The sequence below is a fragment of the Panulirus ornatus genome, chromosome 17 (genome assembly GCF_036320965.1).
Source record: "Panulirus ornatus isolate Po-2019 chromosome 17, ASM3632096v1, whole genome shotgun sequence".
In the NCBI taxonomy this organism is placed as follows: Eukaryota; Metazoa; Arthropoda; class Malacostraca; order Decapoda; family Palinuridae; genus Panulirus; species Panulirus ornatus.
In genome coordinates, this window is record NC_092240.1 from 24,363,877 (window position 1) to 24,382,297 (window position 18,421).

Sequence of the window (18,421 nt, forward strand, 5' to 3'; positions counted from 1 at the left end):
ATATATACAAGGAGAGAAACATAGGCCAAGATTAATGCAATGTCAAGCTTCCACATTGTGGACTATACCAAAACTACAATTTCAAATTATCTGATTCAGGAGCACATGTTAAGTTTTATATCTGTCTATTATCATAACTCCATTCCCAACTAAATGGGGTGGATCAGGAACATAGTTTCCTCACTATTGCTCAGCCTGCATCTTTTTTTTTTTCTTCAAATAAACCCATATCTAATGTATTAGTGTGAAACTTGAGCTTCTAAACTTTAATAATTCCTTCTAACTTTATCACCATAGACAATAAGGTGATTTGTCAACTGAGACAATGGTCCCCATTCATAAACAAAATGCTTAAGCTGCATTTCATTCCCAATCACTCCTCCAACATCAACTAAAATATCTTCAACCATAATCAAATTTCTCACTGTGACTATTCATCTCTTTCAAGGTTTATCTTGCTTCCATGTACTCTCTCATGTGCTACAATATACCTTCTTGGCCAGCCTATCTATCATCTACCATGCATCCTATATGATGTATTATCTAAAAAGACTTTTTCTGCCTGTCTAGCAACTTCTTCACACTACATAATCTTCTTATCTTTATTCTTAATCATTTCAACTATCCTATGCAAATCATCCATTTCTACTGCTCCAATCTTTTCTCTATCCAGACCTAATTACACTAAAGTCTCACATCCCTAAATCAATGTCAGGATTTTTACTCCTTCATGACAGCTTCTTGAACACTTTATGCTTAAAATTTTTCCATTCATCAAAGCTTTTGAAGCATCCTCAATTCTATTTCCATGCATGGCTCTACCTCCATATACAGCTTTCCCACAACCACTCTAACTAAACTTCACTCCCAAATAACTTAATACATCCACAACATCCATTCCTTAACTGCTCAAGGTGACCTGCAATCTGACCGACCTTCTTTGTTTTTCAAAAACTTGCTTTCCTGTTTTACTTGCATTCACTCTAAGCACCCTCCTACTAAACACCTCAAACCAGACTACCATTCTACCCATCTCTTCCTCTGATTTACAAAACAATGAAGCAGCATCCTCATACAACATCTGCGGCAACTTCCGATTTGTTTCTCCACAGTTAAGACAACATTACAATCACACTTCCTTATTCTTATCTAATGCAATGCCCCATCAAATTTTCCTTTAATAATTACAATGCTATTGCAAAACCCTGTTGCACTTCCTCTTAATTCAAATCAATCCAATTACTCTCTTAAAGACACACTCCTACTGTAAAATATCTTAACTTCATTAAGTAATCTTCCGTGCACACCATGTGAAGTCAGAACTTTTGAAATATCCTTCCAATTAATTTCTAAATACATAAAAGGTGCATACAACTTCTTCCCTCTACAACTTTCTCCAATACTTGTCTAAGTGCAAAAATTGATCTACACACTTTCTTCCCTCCTAAAACCCAACTAGTTATTCCCATCATCTACACTAAAATATAAATCCATAACTGCTTTCCAAATGCTATCCTTTTCACTTTTTTTTCTAATTGCACCATTCCTAACAAAATGAGTCTGCAAGCTTTAGATCTTTAACAAGCCAAAAGGCTTACAGAAAAAAGAAAGGAAATACAGAAGGCGAGTTAAGAATAAGAAGAAAGTAATACAGGATGTCTCAGAAATGAGTAATCCAACTGGGCATGCAACGTAATAACACAAAAAGCATCATCTTCAAAATGAGAGGTAAACAAACGCTATGAAAAAAAAATACTTTCTCTGTTCACTGTTTCCTGCATGAGGAACAGATGAAGAAAGGACCCCATTCACTCACATCCATTCGCTACCTGTCGTGTAAAGCACCAAAACCAAATTCTAGCAGATCTTCCCATGGTTTCCCCCGGCTGCTTCATATACCCTGGTTCAGAGCACTGAAAACACATTGACTCCTTCATACCACATCACTCCAATTCACTCTAATTCACCCTGCATCCCTTTCACCCTCCTGCATGCTCAGGTTCCAATCACTTGAAATCTCATTCACTCCATCCTTGGATCTCCAATTTGATCTCCTCACTCTCCTTGTTCCCCAAACTTCTGACACATATAACCTCTTTGTCAATCTCTTCCCCCTCATTCTCTCCATATGACCAAACCATTTCAGTACACCCACTTCAGCTCCCTCAAACACACTCTTCATATTGCCTGTCTCTCTCTTAATTACCATTACTTACTTGATCAACCCACCTCATCAGATCTAGTCCTCAAACATTTCATTTCCTGACACATTCACCCTCTTTAAGTATATTTTCATCTATAGCAGTTGTCTCACATCTAAACATCATTGGGATTCCTATATCTTCAAACAAAACCATTTTCAACATCCCAGATAGTGAACTCTCTTTTCACATATTCCTCAATGTTCACAGAACTATTTCCCCCTTTTCATCCATGCTGTGACTATCTCCACTTCCAAGGTTCCATTTGTTACTATGTGCACTCCCAGGTATCTACAACATGCTACTTTCTCCATTTTTTCTTCATTCAAACTTACATCATGAACTAATCTGTCTCTTTGCACTGCTCAACCTAAAAAACATGCTTTTGTTCACATTTTCTCCCTAAAACTCAGGCAACAACCTCTGCAGTTTTCTGCTTGATTCTCCCACCATTGCCATGTCAGCAACAAACAACTGCTCACTTTCCAGACCCTCCTTACCCCTAACAGAACGCATGTCTGTCTGTCTGTCTGTCTGTCTGTCTGTCTGTCTCTCTCTCTCTCTCTCTCTCTCTCTCTCTCTCTCTCTCTCCAAGACCCTCTCTCTTTTACCTCCCTCACCACCCTATCTATAAACAAATCAAACAGCCATGGTGACATCATACAAACCTTCCAGAGACCCATCTTCACCTGGAACCACTCACCTTCCTCTTTACAATCCTGAAAAAATGCCTTGCTTTCTTGAGAACTCTTCCTCAATGCTTCTAATAGCTTTTCTCCCACACGATGTATTTGTAATACCTTCCAGAAAGCATCTCAGCCAACCCTAACTTATGCTTTTTCCAGATCCATCAATGCCATCTTCAAATGCTTCTCTTTCTCTAAATATTTCTCACACACATTCTTCGGTACGAACACCTGATCCACATCCTCTACCACTCCTAAAACCAAACTGCTCCTTCTCAGCCTGATACTCTGCTGTATACAGAAACAAATATGCATCCCAGCTCATGCCAAGTACCTATTCATCAATCAGCTGTAAAGAAGGGGATGAACATCTGAATTGGTTGTTAGCCAGCTCCCTGCCCAGAATTCAAACCCCAGCTTATTAAACTTATGAGCTGCTATACTAACCACCATACTATGGAGATTCATATAGACATACTAGGCATTAGCTCAAAAAATACATCCCTATCTAACAATATCTGTATACTTAACAATGTTGGTGCACTATGCCAATGTGGAAGCAGTTATTTACCACAAACCATTTCATAAAAATATGTGAGCAGGATGAAAGCTAAATCTCCATAAAATTCATTTACAATAAGTCTAAACTTATAAATCATGCATTACAATTATTTCACTTAATAAAATACCTCCTCATATTCATCCTTAATCAAAATATAATCTAAATGAGGATGAGTTCAGTAGTATTCATTTGACTGTTAGATAGGAGGTTTAATCTCTACTGAGGACACTTCAATGTACACTAAAAGGAGAGAAGTCCTTACATATTCCATTCTTAACTGATACATGATCTGAAACAAATTATCAAGCACCCCAGATGCATTTGCTATCTGCAATCCCTTGCACTACAGTAATGAAATTTCAACCCTAGTTCATCTGATCACATTCTTATGAACGTTTCTTCTCATGGCAACTGTTTCTCTGACTGTCCCCTTAAAGAAATGAAAGCAATACCATAGCAATGACTAGACTAATGTAAGAAACTTCTGTAATCTGTAGTTGCCTCTACTCTTGTGATGTTTCTATCTCCCCTGAAATTATGTAAGACTAGGGCTGTGTAAAAAGGGTCTGCAATTTACCTTCTACAGCCTATGTCACTTTTCGGGTCAGCAATTTACCTTCTACAGCCTATGTCACTTATCCATTTACGCTCAAATGCCAAAGAGGAATGCTAAGCAGCTGAGCTAATCTAGCTATTTCAAGTAACCCACGTTGAACAATGGTTCAAAGAGTGAAACTTCATGATATCAATATCCAAAAATTTGGGTACAAATTCACAGAACATCAAACTTCCAAAGCAGATTTGAAGAAAATTCATATTCTTTTTACTATCTTTTTCAATAACTAATGAAATATTCAAATACATTGTAAGATTTTTCAATTATAACGTCTTTCATAATGGTATCAAAGAAAAAGAAAAAAAAAATGAAGTCTTACTGTACTTGTCACAAATTTTCACCTTAAATGGAACACCAAGTTTTCATATTCTTAACGAGCCATACAAGTGAGATCTACCCATCACTAAACATTAACATAGGTACTATAATGGCCAAATACATCAACAAACATAAATATCGCATACTGTAATGGAAAATCTTACTCTGGAAGGCTTGACAAACTGTTCATTTCACCCTCATCCCACTCAACCACCACCTACCTTTATTCCTCATCACCAGCATTACCAGTAAGAATCATTAAAGATCAACTGATTTAAAAGTGTAATGGCAACAGCTGCTGTATCAGTCTACTTTAAATCATGAAAGAGTGAAGTATATTGCTGGTAAGCTGTTTTGGATATAGTTCATATATGGGATTCAATGAGGAAATTTTTTGTCTGGAACATAAACCCCTTTATAAAAGGATTTCAATTACTCATGCAGCAACAATCCGCTATAATGACAGAACGCAGGAAATATAACCCTGTCATTCCATGAGGATCACTGTTATCCTCTTGTACTGGAGCTGGTCTACGAATAGGTACCTGGTCTATGAAAAAGTACCTGGTATAAGGTACAATGCAGACTTAATTTCAAACCACCCCACGGGTATCGTGAATAGAAGTATTCACTCTAAGCTCAGAGGCCCAAATATTAAAGATAAGTGCAATGGGTAAAGCAAAGCTTTGCATAGGTTCTCAAATAACAGTAACCTTTACTAATATATACAATTTTGTTGAGGTGTATATGTATCCAAGTCAATGAAGTTCAATTAGTATTGTACCAAGAAAAGTAAAAGTATTAAACTAGATGTAGAGAAGTGTGGTCTTATAATACTATGACAAGTAATGATCCATGAAAACTACCATAAATTCTTTCATTAAACCACATTTATCAGCTAAAACTAAACAATACAACCAAACAGTATTTTCAGTTAATGAGCCATACCAAACATTCAGACTGGGGAAGAGCAGTGTGGTTTCAGAAGTGGTAGAGGATGTGAGGATCAGGTGTTTACTCTGAAGAATGTATGTGAAAAATACATGGAAAAACACATGGATTTGTATGGAGCATTTATGGATTTGGAGAGGGGATATGATGAGTTGATAGAGATGCTTTGTGGTAAGTATTAAGAATATGGTGTGGGAGGTAAGTTGCTAGAAGCAGTGAAAAGTTTTTATCAAGGATATAAGGCATATGTACAAGTAGGAAGAGAGGAAAGCGATTGGTTCCCAGTGAATGTCGGTTTGCGGCAAGGGTGTGTGATGTCTTCATGGTTGTTTAATTTGTTTATGGATGGGGTTGTTAGGGAGGTGAATGCAAGAGTTTTGGAGAGAGGAGCAAGCAGTCTGTTGTGAATAAGAGGGCTTGGGAAGTGAATCAGTTGTTGTTCACTGATGATACAGTGCTGGTGGCCGATTTGGGTGAGAAACTGCAGAAATTGGTGACTGAGTTTGGGAAAGTCTGTGAAAGGAGAAAGCTGGGAGTAATTGTGAATAAGAGCAAGGTTATTAGGTTCAGGAGGGTAGAGGGACAAGTATATTGAGAGGTAAGTTTGAATGGAGAAAAACTGGAGGAAGTAAAGTGTTTTAGATATCTGGGAGTGGATTTAGCAGATGGAACCATGGAAATGGAAATGAGTCACAGGGTGGGAGAGGGGGTGAAGGTTCTGGGAGCATTGAAGAATGTGTGGAAGGCAAGAACGTAATCTCGGAGCAAAAATGGATATGTTTGAAGAATAGGGGTTCCAACAATGTTATATGGTTGCAAGGCATGGGCTATAGATAAGGTTGTGCAGAGGAGGGTGGATGTGTTGGAAATGAGATGCTTGAGGACAATATGTGGTGTGAGGTGGTTTGATCGAGTAAGTAATGAAAGGTTGAGAGAGATGTGTGGTAATAAAAAGAGTGTGGTCGAGAGAGCAGAAGAGGGTGTATTGAAATGTCACATGGAGAGAATGAGTGAGGAAAGATTGACAGAGGATATATGTGTCAGAGGTGGAGTGAACGAGAAGTGGGAGACTAAATTGGAGGTGGAAGGATGGAAAGAAAAAGATTTTGAGCGATAGGGGCCTGAACATACAGGAGGGTGAAAGGCATGTTAGGAATAGAGTGAACTGGAACGATGTGGTATACAAGGGTGGATGTGCTGTCAATGGATTGAACCAGGGCATATGAAGTGTCTGGGGTGAACCATGGAAAGTTTTATGGGGCCTGGATGTGGAAAGGGAGCTGTGGTTTCAGTGCATTACACATAATAGCTAGAGGCTGAGTGTGAACGAATGTGGCCTTTGTTGTCTTTTTCTAATGCTACCTCGTGCACGCACAGGGGGAAGGGGATGCTGTTTCATGTGTGGCGGGTGGCGACGGGAATGGATGAAGGCAGCAAGTATGTATATGTACGTGTATATATGTATATGTCTGTGTATGTATATGTATGTATACGTTGAAATGTATACGTATGTATATGTGCGTGTGTGGGTATTTATGTAAATGCAGGTGTATGTGGGTAGGTTGGGCCATTCTTTTGTTTGTTTGCTTGTGCTACCTCACTAATGCGGGAGACAGCAACTAAGTACAATAAGTAAATAAATAAACGAAACATTCAACACCAATACATAAGTATGGGATCACTGAAATTCGTCTATGGCCTGATCCAAAATCTAAAAAATTCTAAAACAAGTATTTGACTAACCATCATGCCTAACTGCCTCAAAATTACGGTAAAGGTATGGGGTGAGAGCTGCACTGCCAGCTAACAAGCCTTTCTGTATGAAGCTGGTCCAATTTGGAGGGACAGTACACTGGAATTCATGTCTACTGGATATAAGTAAGGGTTCTGGGAGTCTGACTAGTTAATGAAGGCTCATGATTTGAGCCATGATGTACATGAACAAAACAAAGCCCGAGATAAAAATGATGATTGCCAATATAAGTGAAATCAATGCCATGTTAAGATACACGATCCTATAATGGAATACTGTGTATTCATTTTGATCTTTAAAAGCAAGATATCAGGGATCAATCATTTGGAGATTTTGTACTAATCATATGGTCACACTCAGCCTTAACATTTGATGAAATTATCTATACATTCTAAGTTCATGGGTCACAATCAGTTACTGCTTGAGCATGATATGGAAACTGCTACAACTTCATCACCCTCCCAGACTTAGAAAATATGACAACTCCATGAAATACAAGTTGACAATACCTAAAATATACTTGTTCCAGAGTGTGCAGCAGCATAATTCATATTAATCTAGTATCATCCTATGAATCACAAAAGGTAGATACAAAAGCTGCCATAACATGCTACATAATGAGCAAATCCTTTCAATGTAACCAAATAACCAAATAACTAACCTGACATGCAAATAATATAACTGTAGAAAGGCCAATCCAGGAGTGCAAACTGTACATGTTGGGAATGTCACTCCTATTGTGAAAGTCAAACACAGCCACCAATCCAACAATGGAGAGGATGAAGGCACCCAGTTGCATCACCATGTGAAGAATCTTTAGCTTCTTTTTCTTCTCAAAACGAAATCCTCGGTAGATCAGTGCCCCTGTAATATAGTGCTACAAATGATTTTATGAATTGAGCATCTTATATTCAGGATTAATTCTAGTTCATTAATGGAGTTAACATTTTGTCCTCTTTAAATTCTAAATATCTATCACCTAAATGACACTAGGGAAAGAAAATCTTACAATCCTTTTACTGAAACCCACACTCCTAACTCTTTTTAAAGTATAACATATCAAGTCTTTCATGTCATAATGAACGAATCACCCTGTAAAGAAAAATTTGTGTTATTCATTATTACAACATTCTTATAAATATTGTATATTTGGTTTCTTATTCAGTGCCCAGTGCAGTGCTATTCATTATGTCTACTGTATATCATAAACACCCTTATCCTATTAGGTAAAAGGGAAGCTAAAACCTACATCAAAATGTAGGTTAAGGATTGACTGCTGGCCATTCAAGAACTTACTTCCTGCCCCAGGAGCCTTTTCTCTGTGAAATTCCTACAGCACTTAGTGGAACCATAGTTTAACACCATCCATATAGTACTCTCCTAACTCTTTCTTCTCTCTGAGACATAGTTGTCTAATGATGTCCTCACCAATCCCTTTTTCTTATCTAACTATAATCCCCACTCACGATTTATTCCATTATCCTGGCAGACCCCATTATCATGGAAATAGGCCAACTTGTTGAACATAATGAATCTTTGAAGGCTACTGTCAATGTACACCTTTAAAATGTTTTTCTTAAAATCAGTGAATCAAAAATGCCCCCCCACCCCCTAAAGGGGTGCTAATGGGGAGGTGATAACAAGTAGTGGTGATGTGAGGAGATGGAGTGAGTATTTTGAAGGTTTGTTGAATGTGTTTGATGATAGAGTGGCAGATATAGGGTGTTTTGGTCGAGGTGGTGTGCAAAGTGAGAGGGTTAGGGAAAATGATTTGGTAAACAGAGAAGAGGTAGTAAAAGCTTTGCGGAAGATGAAAGCCGGCAAGGCAGCAGGTTTGGATGGTATTGCAGTGGAATCTATTAAAAAAGGGGATGACTGTATTGTTGACTGGTTGGTAAGGTTATTTAATGTATGTATGACTCATGGTGAGGTGCCTGAGGATTGGCAGAATGCGTGCATAGTGCCATTGTACAAAGGCAAAGGGGATAAGAGTGAGTGCTCAAATTACAGAGGTATAAGTTTGTTGAGTATTCCTGGTAAATTATATGGGAGGGTATTGATTGAGAGGGTGAAGGCATGTACAGAGCATCAGATTGGGGATGAGAAGAGTGGTTTCAAAAGTGGTAGAGGATGTGTGGATCAGGTGTTTGCTTTGAAGAATGTATGTGAGATATACTTAGAAAAGCAAATGGATTTGTATGTAGCATTTATGGATCTGGAGAAGGCATATGATAGAGTTGATAGAGATGCTCTGTGGAAGGTACTAAGAATATATGGCGTGGGAGGCAAGTTGTTAGAAGCAGTGAAAAGTTTTTATCGAGGATGTAAGGCATGTGTACGTGTAGGAAGAGAGGAAAGTGATTGGTTCTCAGTGAATGTAGGTTTGCGGCAGGGGTGTGTGATGACTCCATGGTTGTTTAATTTGTTTATGGATGGGGTTGTTAGGGAGGTGAATGCAAGAGTTTTGGAAAGAGGGGAAAGTATGAAGTCTGTTGTGGATGAGAGAGCTTGGGAAGTGAGTCAGTTGTTGTTCGCTGATGATACAGCGCTGGTGGCTGATTCATGTGAGAAACTGCAGAAGCTGGTGACTGAGTTTGGTAAAGTGTGTGAAAGAAGAAAGTTAAGAGTAAATCTGAATAAGAGCAAGGTTATTAGGTACAGTACGGTTGAGGATCAAGTCAATTGGGAGGTAAGTTTGAATGGAGAAAAACTGGAGGAAGTAAAGTGTTTTAGATATCTGGGAGTGGATCTGGCAGTGGATGGAACCATGGAAGCAGAAGTGGATCAAAGGGTGGGGGAGGGGGCGAAAATCCTGGGAGCCTTGAAGAATGTGTGGAAGTCGAGAACATTATCTCGGAAAGCAAAAATGGGTATGTTTGAAGGAATAGTGGATCCAACAATGTTGTATGGTTGGGAGGCGTGGGCTATGGATAGAGTTGTGCGCAGGAGGATGGATGTGCTGGAAATGAGATGTTTGAGGACAATGTGTGGTGTGAGGTGGTTTGATCGAGTAAGTAATGTAAGGGTAAGAGAGATGTGAGGAAATAAAAAGAGCGTGGTTGAGAGAGCAGAAGAGGGTGTTTTGAAATGGTTTGGTCACATGGAGAGAATGAGTGAGGAAAGATTGACCAAGAGGATATATGTGTTGAAGGTGGAGGGAACGAGGAGAAGTGGGAGACCAAATTGGAGGTGGAAAGATGGAGTGAAAAAGATTTTGTGTGATCGGGGCCTGAACATGCAGGAGGGTGAAAGGAGGGCAAGGGATAGAGTGAATTGGATCCATGTGGTATACCCGGGTTGACGTGCTGTCAGTGGATTGAATCAGGGCACACAAAATCTTTGTCACTCCATCTTTCCACCTCCAATTTGATCTCTGTTGTATATATGTATTTATATTTATTTATTTAGACACCCCAATCGGAGCCTTCGAAAAGGATGAGCACTCCCCTCATGACTCCTAAATGTATGTGGATGTAACCAACATGAGAAAAAAGGAGAGATAGGTAGTATGTTTGATGAAAGGAACCTGGATGTTTTGGTTCTAGTGAATGAAGCTCAACGATAAAGGTGAAGAGTAGTTTGGGAATGTCTTGCGAGTAAAGTCAGGGGTTAGTGAGAGGACAAGAGCAAGGGAAGAAGTAGCACTACTCCTGAAACAGGTCTGGTGGGAGTATGTGATAGAGTGCAAGAAGGTAAACTCTAGATTGATATGGGTAAAACTGAAAGTGGATAGAGAAAGATGGGTGATTATTGGTGTATATGCACCTGGGCATGAGAAGAAAGATCATGAGAGGCAAGTGTTTTTGGAGCAGCTGAGTGAGTGTGTTAATAGTTTTGATGCATGAGACTGGGTTATAGTGATGTACATGGGGTATTCAGTGTTGTAAATGGAAATGGTGAAGAGCTTGTAGATTTATGTGCTGAAAAAGGACTGGTGATTGGGAATACCTGGTTTAAAAAGAGAGATATACACAAGTATATGTATGTAAGTAGGAGAGATGGCCAGAGAGCATCATTGGATTGCGTATTAATTTATAGGCACGCGAAAGAGACTTTTGGATGTTAATGTGCTGAGAGGTGCAACTGGAGAGATGTCTGATCACTATCTTGTGGAGGCGAAGGTGAGGATTTGTAGAGGTTTTCAGAAAAGAAAAGAGAATGTTGGGGTGAAGAGAGTGGTGAGAATAAGTGAGCTTGGGAAGGAGACTTGCGTGAGGAAGCACCAGGAGAGACCGAGTACAGAATGGAAAAAGGTGAGAACAAAGGAGGTAAGGGGAGTGGGGGAGGAATGGGATGTATTTAAGGAAGCAGTGATGGCTTGCGCAAAAGATGATTGTGCCATGAGAAGCGTGGGAGGTAGGCAGATTAGAAAGGGTAGTGAGTGGTGGGATGAAGAAGTAAGATTATTAGTGAAAGAGAAGAGAGAGGCATTTGGACAATTTTTGCAGGGAAAAGATGCAAATGACTGGGAGATGTGTAAAAGAAAGAGGCAGGAGGTCAAGAGAAAGGTACAAGAGGTGAAAAAGAGGGCAAATGAGAGTTGGGGTGAGAGAGTATCATTAAATTTTAGAGAGAATAAAAAGATGTTTTAGAAGGAGGTAAATAAAGCGCGTAAGACAAGGGAACAAACGGGAACATCAGTGAAGGGGGCTAATGGGAAGATGATAACAAGTAGTGGTGATGTGAGATGGAGATGAAGTGAGTATTTTGAAGGTTTGTTAAATGTGTTTGATGATAGAGTGGTAGATATAGGGTTTTTGGTCGAGGTGGTGTGCAGAGTGAGAGGGTTAGGGAAAATGATTTGGTAAACAGAGAAGAGGTAGCAAAAGCTTTGCGGAAGATAAAAGCCGGCAAGTCAGCAGGTTTGGATGGTATTGCAGTGGAATCTATTAAAAAAGGGGGTGACTGTATTGTTGACTGGTTGGTACCGCGTTTCCGAGGTAGCGCAAGGAAACAGACGAAAGAAATGGCCCAAACCACCCCCATACACATGTATATACATACACGTCCACACACGCAAATATACATACCTACACAGCTTTCCATGGTTTACCCCAATCCACTGACAGCACGTCAACCCGGGTATACCACATCGATCCAATTCACTCTATTCCTTGCCCTCCTTTCACCCTCCTGCATGTTCAGGCCACGATCACACAAAATCTTTTTCACTCCATCTTTCCACCTCCAATTTGGTCTCCCACTTCTCCTCGTTCCCTCCACCTTCGACACATATATCCTCTTGGTCAATCATTCCTCACTCACTCTCTCCATGTGCTCAAACCATTTCAAAACTCCCTCTTCTGCTCTCTCAACCACGCTCTTTTTATTTCCACACATCTCTCTTACCCTTACGTTACTTACTCGATCAAACCACCTCACACCACACATTGTCCTCAAACATCTCATTTCCAGCACATCCATCCTCCTGCGCACAACTCTATCCATAGCCCACGCCTCGCAACCATACAACATTGTTGGATCCACTATTCCTTCAAACATACCCATTTTTGCTTTCCGAGATAATGTTCTCGACTTCCACACATTCTTCAAGGCTCCCAGGATTTTCGCCCCCTCCCCCACCCTATGATCCACTTCCACTTCCATGGTTCCATCTGCTGCCAGATCCACTCCCAGATATCTAAAACACTTTACTTCCTCCAGTTTTTCTCCATTCAAACTTACCTCCCAATTGACTTGATCCTCAACCGTACTGTACCTAATAACCTTGCTCTTATTCACATTTACTCTTAACTTTCTTCTTTCACACACTTTACCAAACTCAGTCATCAGCTTCTGCAGTTTCTCACATGAATCAGCCACCAGCGCTGTATCATCAGCGAACAACAACTGACTCACTTCCCAAGCTCTCTCATCCACAACAGACTTCATACTTGCCCCTCTTTCCAAAACTCTTGCATTCACCTCCCTAACAACCCCATCCATAAACAAATTAAACAACCATGGAGACATCACACACCCCTGACGCAAACCTACATTCACTGAGAACCAATCACTTTCCTCTCTTCCTACACGTACACATGCCTTACATCCTCGATAAAACTTTTCACTGCTTCTAACAACTTGCCTCCCACACCATATATTCTTAATACCTTCCACAGAGCATCTCTATCAAATCGATCATATGCCTTCTCCAGATCCATAAATGCTAGATACAAATCCATTTGCTTTTCTAAGTATTTCTCACATACATTCTTCAAAGCAAACACCTGATCCACACATCCTCTACCACTTCTGAAACCACACTGCTCTTCCCCAATCTGATGCTCTGTACATGCCTTCACCCTCTCAATCAATACCCTCCCATATAATTTACCAGGAATACTCAACAAACTTATACCTCTGAAATTTGACCACTCACTCTTATCCCCTTTGCCTTTGTACAATGGCACTATGCACGCATTCCGCCAATCCTCAGGCACCTCACCATGAGTCATACATACATAAAATAACCTTACCAACCGGTCAATAATACAGTCACCCCCTTTTTTAATAAATTTCACTGCAATACCATCCAAACCTGCTACCTTGCCGGCTTTCATCTTCCGCAAAGCTCCCACTACCTCTTCTCTGTTTACCAAATCATTTTCCCTAACCCTCTCACTTTGCACACCACCTCGACCAAAACACCCTATATCTGCCACTCTTTCATCAAACACATTCAACAAACCTTCAAAATACTCACTCCATCTCCTCACATCACCACTACTTGTTATCACCTCCCCATTTGCGCCCTTCACTGAAGTTCCCATTTGCTCCCTTGTCTTACGCACTTTATTTACCTCCTTCCCGAACATCTTTTTATTCTCACTAAAATTTAATGATACTCTCTCACCCCAACTCTCATTTGCCCTCTTTTTCACCTCTCGCACCTTTCTCTTGACCTCCTGTCTCTTTCTTTTATACATCTCCCACTCAATTGCATTTTTTCCTTGCAAAAATCGTCCAAATGCCTCTCTCTTCTCTTTCACTAATAATCCTACTTCTTCAGCCACCACTCACTACCCTTTCTAATCAACCCACCTCCCACTCTTCTCATGCCACAAGCATCTTTTGCGCAATCCATCACTGATTCCCTAAATACATCCCATTCCTCCCCCACTCCCCTTACTTCCACTGTTCTCACCTTTTTCCATTCTGTACTCAGTCTCTCCTGGTACTTCCTCACACAAGTCTCCTTCCCAAGCTCACTTACTCTCACCACCCTCTTCACCCCAACATTCTCTCTTCTTTTCTGAAAACCCATACAAATCTTCACCTTAGCCTCCACAAGATAATGATCAGACATCCCTCCAGTTGCACCTCTCAGCACATTAACATCCAAAAGTCTCTCTTTCGCGCGCCTGTCAATTAACACGTAATCCAATAACGCTCTCTGGCCATCTCTCCTACTTACATATGTATACTTATGTATATCTCGCTTTTTAAACCAGGTATTCCCAATCACCAGTCCTTTTTCAGCACATAAATCTACAAGCTCTTCACCATTTCCATTTACAACACTGAACACCTCATGTATACCAATTATTCCCTCAACTGCCACATTACTCACCTTTGCATTCAAATCACCCATCACTATAACCCGGTCTTGTGCATCAAAACCACTAGCACACTCATTCAGCTGCTCCCAAAACACTTGCCTCTCATGATCTTTCTTCTCATGCCCAGGTGCATATGCACCAATAATCACCCATCTCTCTCCATCAACTTTCAGTTTTACCCATATTAATCGAGAATTTACTTTCTTACATTCTATCACATACTCCCACAACTCCTGTTACAGGAGTACTGCTACTCCTTCCCTTGCTCTTGTCCTCTCACTAACCCCTGACTTTACTCCCAAGACATTCCCAAACCACTCTTCCCCTTTACCCTTGAGCTTCATTTCACTCAGAGCCAAAACATCCAGGTTCCTTTCCTCAAACATACTACCTGTCTCTCCTTTTTTCACATCTTGGTTACATTCACACACATTTAGACACCCCAGTTTGAGCCTTCGAGGAGGATGAGCACTCCCCGCGTGACTCCTTCTTCTGTTTCCCATTTTAGAAAGTTAAAAAAATACAAGGAGGGGAGGATTTCTGGCGCCCCGCTCCCGTCCCCTCTAGTCGCCTTCTACGACACGCGAGGAATGCGTGGGAAGTATTCTTTCACCCCTATCCCCAGGGATAATGCATATATATATGCATATATATATATATATATATATATATATATATATATATATATATATATTTTTTTTTTTTTTTTTTTTTTTTTTTTATACTTTGTCGCTGTCTCCCGCGTTTGCGAGGTAGCGCAAGGAAACAGACGAAAGAAATGGCCCAACCCCCCCCCCCCATACACATGTACATACACACGTCCAGACACGCAAATATACATACCTACACAGCTTTCCATGGTTTACCCCAGACGCTTCACATGCCTTGCTTCAATCCACTGACAGCACGTCAACCCCTGTATACCACATGACTCCAATTCACTCTATTTCTTGCCCTCCTTTCACCCTCCTGCATGTTCAGGCCCCGATCACACAAAATCTTTTTCACTCCATCTTTCCACCTCCAATTTGGTCTCCCTCTTCTCCTCGTTCCCTCCACCTCCGACACATATATCCTCTTGGTCAATCTCTCCTCACTCATTCTCTCCATGTGCCCAAACCATTTCAAAACACCCTCTTCTGCTCTCTCGACCACGCTCTTTTTATTTCCACACATCTCTCTTACCCTTACGTTACTTACTCGATCAAACCACCTCACACCACACATTGTCCTCAAACATCTCATTTCCAGCACATCCATCCTCCTGCGCACATCTCTATCCATAGCCCACGCCTCGCAACCATACAGCATTGTTCGAACCACTATTCCCTCAAACATACCCATTTTTGCTTTCCGAGATAATGTTCTCGACTTCCACACATTTTTCAAGGCTCCCAAAATTTTCGCCCCCTCCCCCACCCTATGATCCACTTCCGCTTCCATGGTTCCATCCGCTGACAGATCCACTCCCAGATATCTAAAACACTTCACTTCCTCCAGTTTTTCTCCATTCAAACTCACCTCCCAATTGACTTGACCCTCACCCCTACTGTACCTAATAACCTTGCTCTTATTCACATTTACTCTCAACTTTCTCCTTCCACATACTTTACCAAACTCAGTCACCAGCTTCTGCAGTTTCTCACATGAATCAGCCACCAGCGCTGTATCATCAGCGAACAACAATTGACTCACTTCCCAAGCTCTCTCATCCCCAACAGACTTCATACTTGCCCCTCTTTCCAGGACTCTTGCATTCACCTCCTTTACAACCCCATCCATAAACAAATTAAACAACCATGGAGACATCACACACCCCTGCCGCAAACCTACATTCACTGAGAACCAATCACTTTCCTCTCTTCCTACACGTACACATGCCTTACATCCTCGATAAAAACTTTTCACTGCTTCTAACAACTTGCCTCCCACACCATATATTCTTAATACCTTCCATATATATATATATATATATATATATATATACATATATATATATATATATACATATGCACATATACACACATACACACATATACATATATATACATATGAAAAAATGTAAGAAATAATTTAGAAAACTGAAACTTCTAGCTTGAAATGAAATGAAAAAAATGAATGTCACATAATGGTTCAACCTCTGGCTATGGAAAAGGGAAATGTATAATTTATTTACACAAACGTCAATAGTAGTTTTCATCAATTCAACCACTGTATCATACTGCCTGGTCCACTTCTCTTATCATGAAACAGGAATATTGGCTTATGATGTTTCTCAATTTTCTTCATTACACAAAGTACAACCATACCTTGGATACATGAGGGTAGGTAGTTGGTCATCCACCATAATAAAGCCTTGACAGACCAAAAATTTATATATATATATATTTCATTTATTATATCTTATATATCTGCTTTGTCGCTGTCTCCCGCATTGGGGAGGTAGCGCAAGGAAACAGACGAAAGATTGGCCCAACCAACCCACATACACATGTATATACATACACGTCCACACACGCAAAAATATATACCTATACATCTCAACATATACTTATATATATACACAAAAAGACATATACATATATACACATGTACATAATTCATACCGTCTGCCTTTATTCATTCCCATAACCACCCCGCCACACATGGAATTACAACACCCTCCCCCCCTCATGTGTGCGGGGTAGCGCTAGGAAAAGAAAACAAAGGCCCCATTCGTTCACACTCAGTCTATAGCTGTCACGCAATAATGCACCGAAACCACAGCTCCCTTTCTACATCCAGGCCCCACAGAACTTTCCGTGGTTTACCCAAAACGCTTCACATGCCCTGGTTCAATCCACTGACATCACGTCAACCCTGGTATACCACATCGATCCAATTCACTCTATTCCTTGCCCGTCTATCACCCTCCTGCATGTTCAGGCCACGATCATTCAAAATCTTTTTCACTCCATGATTTCCACCTCCAATTTGGTCTCCCACTTCTCGTTCCCTCCACCTCCGACACATATATCCTCTTAGTCAATCTTTCCTCACTCATTCTCTCCATGTGCCCAAACCATTTCAAAACACCCTCTTCTGCTCTCTCAACCACGCTCTTTTTATTTCCACACATCTCTCATACCCTTACGCTACTTACTCGATCAAACCACCTCACACCACACATTGTCCTCAAACATCTCATTTCCAGCACATCCATCCTCCTGCGCACAACTCTATCCATAGCCCACGCCTCGCAACCATACAACATTGTTGGATCCACTATTCCTTCAAACATACCCATTTTTGCTTTCTGAGATAATGTTCTCGACTTCCACACATTCTTCAAGGCTCCCAGGATTTTTGCCCCCTCCCCCACCCTATGATTCACTTCCACTTCCATGGTTCCATCCACTGCCAGATCCACTCCCAGATATCTAAAACACTTTACTTCCTCCAGTTTTTCTCCATTCAAACTTACCTCCCAATTGACTTGACCCTCAACCCTACTGTACCTAATAACCTTGCTCTTATTTACATTTACTCTTAACTTTCTTCTTTCACACACTTTACCAAACTCAGTCACCAGCTTCTGCAGTTTCTCACATGAATCAGCCATCAGCGCTGTATCATCAGCGAACAACTGACTCACTTCCCAAGCTCTCTCATCCACAACAGACTTCATACTTGCCCCTCTTTCCAAAACTCTTGCATTCACCTCCCTAACAACCCCATCCATAAACAAATTAAACAACCATGGAGACATCACACACCCCTGACGCAAACCTAC

The 18,421-nt window shown here is 40.6% G+C and overlaps 1 protein-coding gene across 8 annotated transcripts in view; it reads right to left on the reverse strand.

Annotated features, from left to right (window-relative positions):
* LOC139754641 (transmembrane ascorbate-dependent reductase CYB561-like) overlaps nt 1-18,421 on the reverse strand; it is a 316,316-nt gene that overhangs the window by 14,986 nt on the left and 282,909 nt on the right. For all 8 annotated transcript variants that reach the window (XM_071672153.1, XM_071672155.1, XM_071672157.1 and 5 more), the window contains one exon: nt 7,749-7,951. In XM_071672153.1, the coding sequence (XP_071528254.1) occupies nt 7,749-7,951 (203 nt within the window). The remainder of the gene's footprint in view (nt 1-7,748; nt 7,952-18,421) is intronic.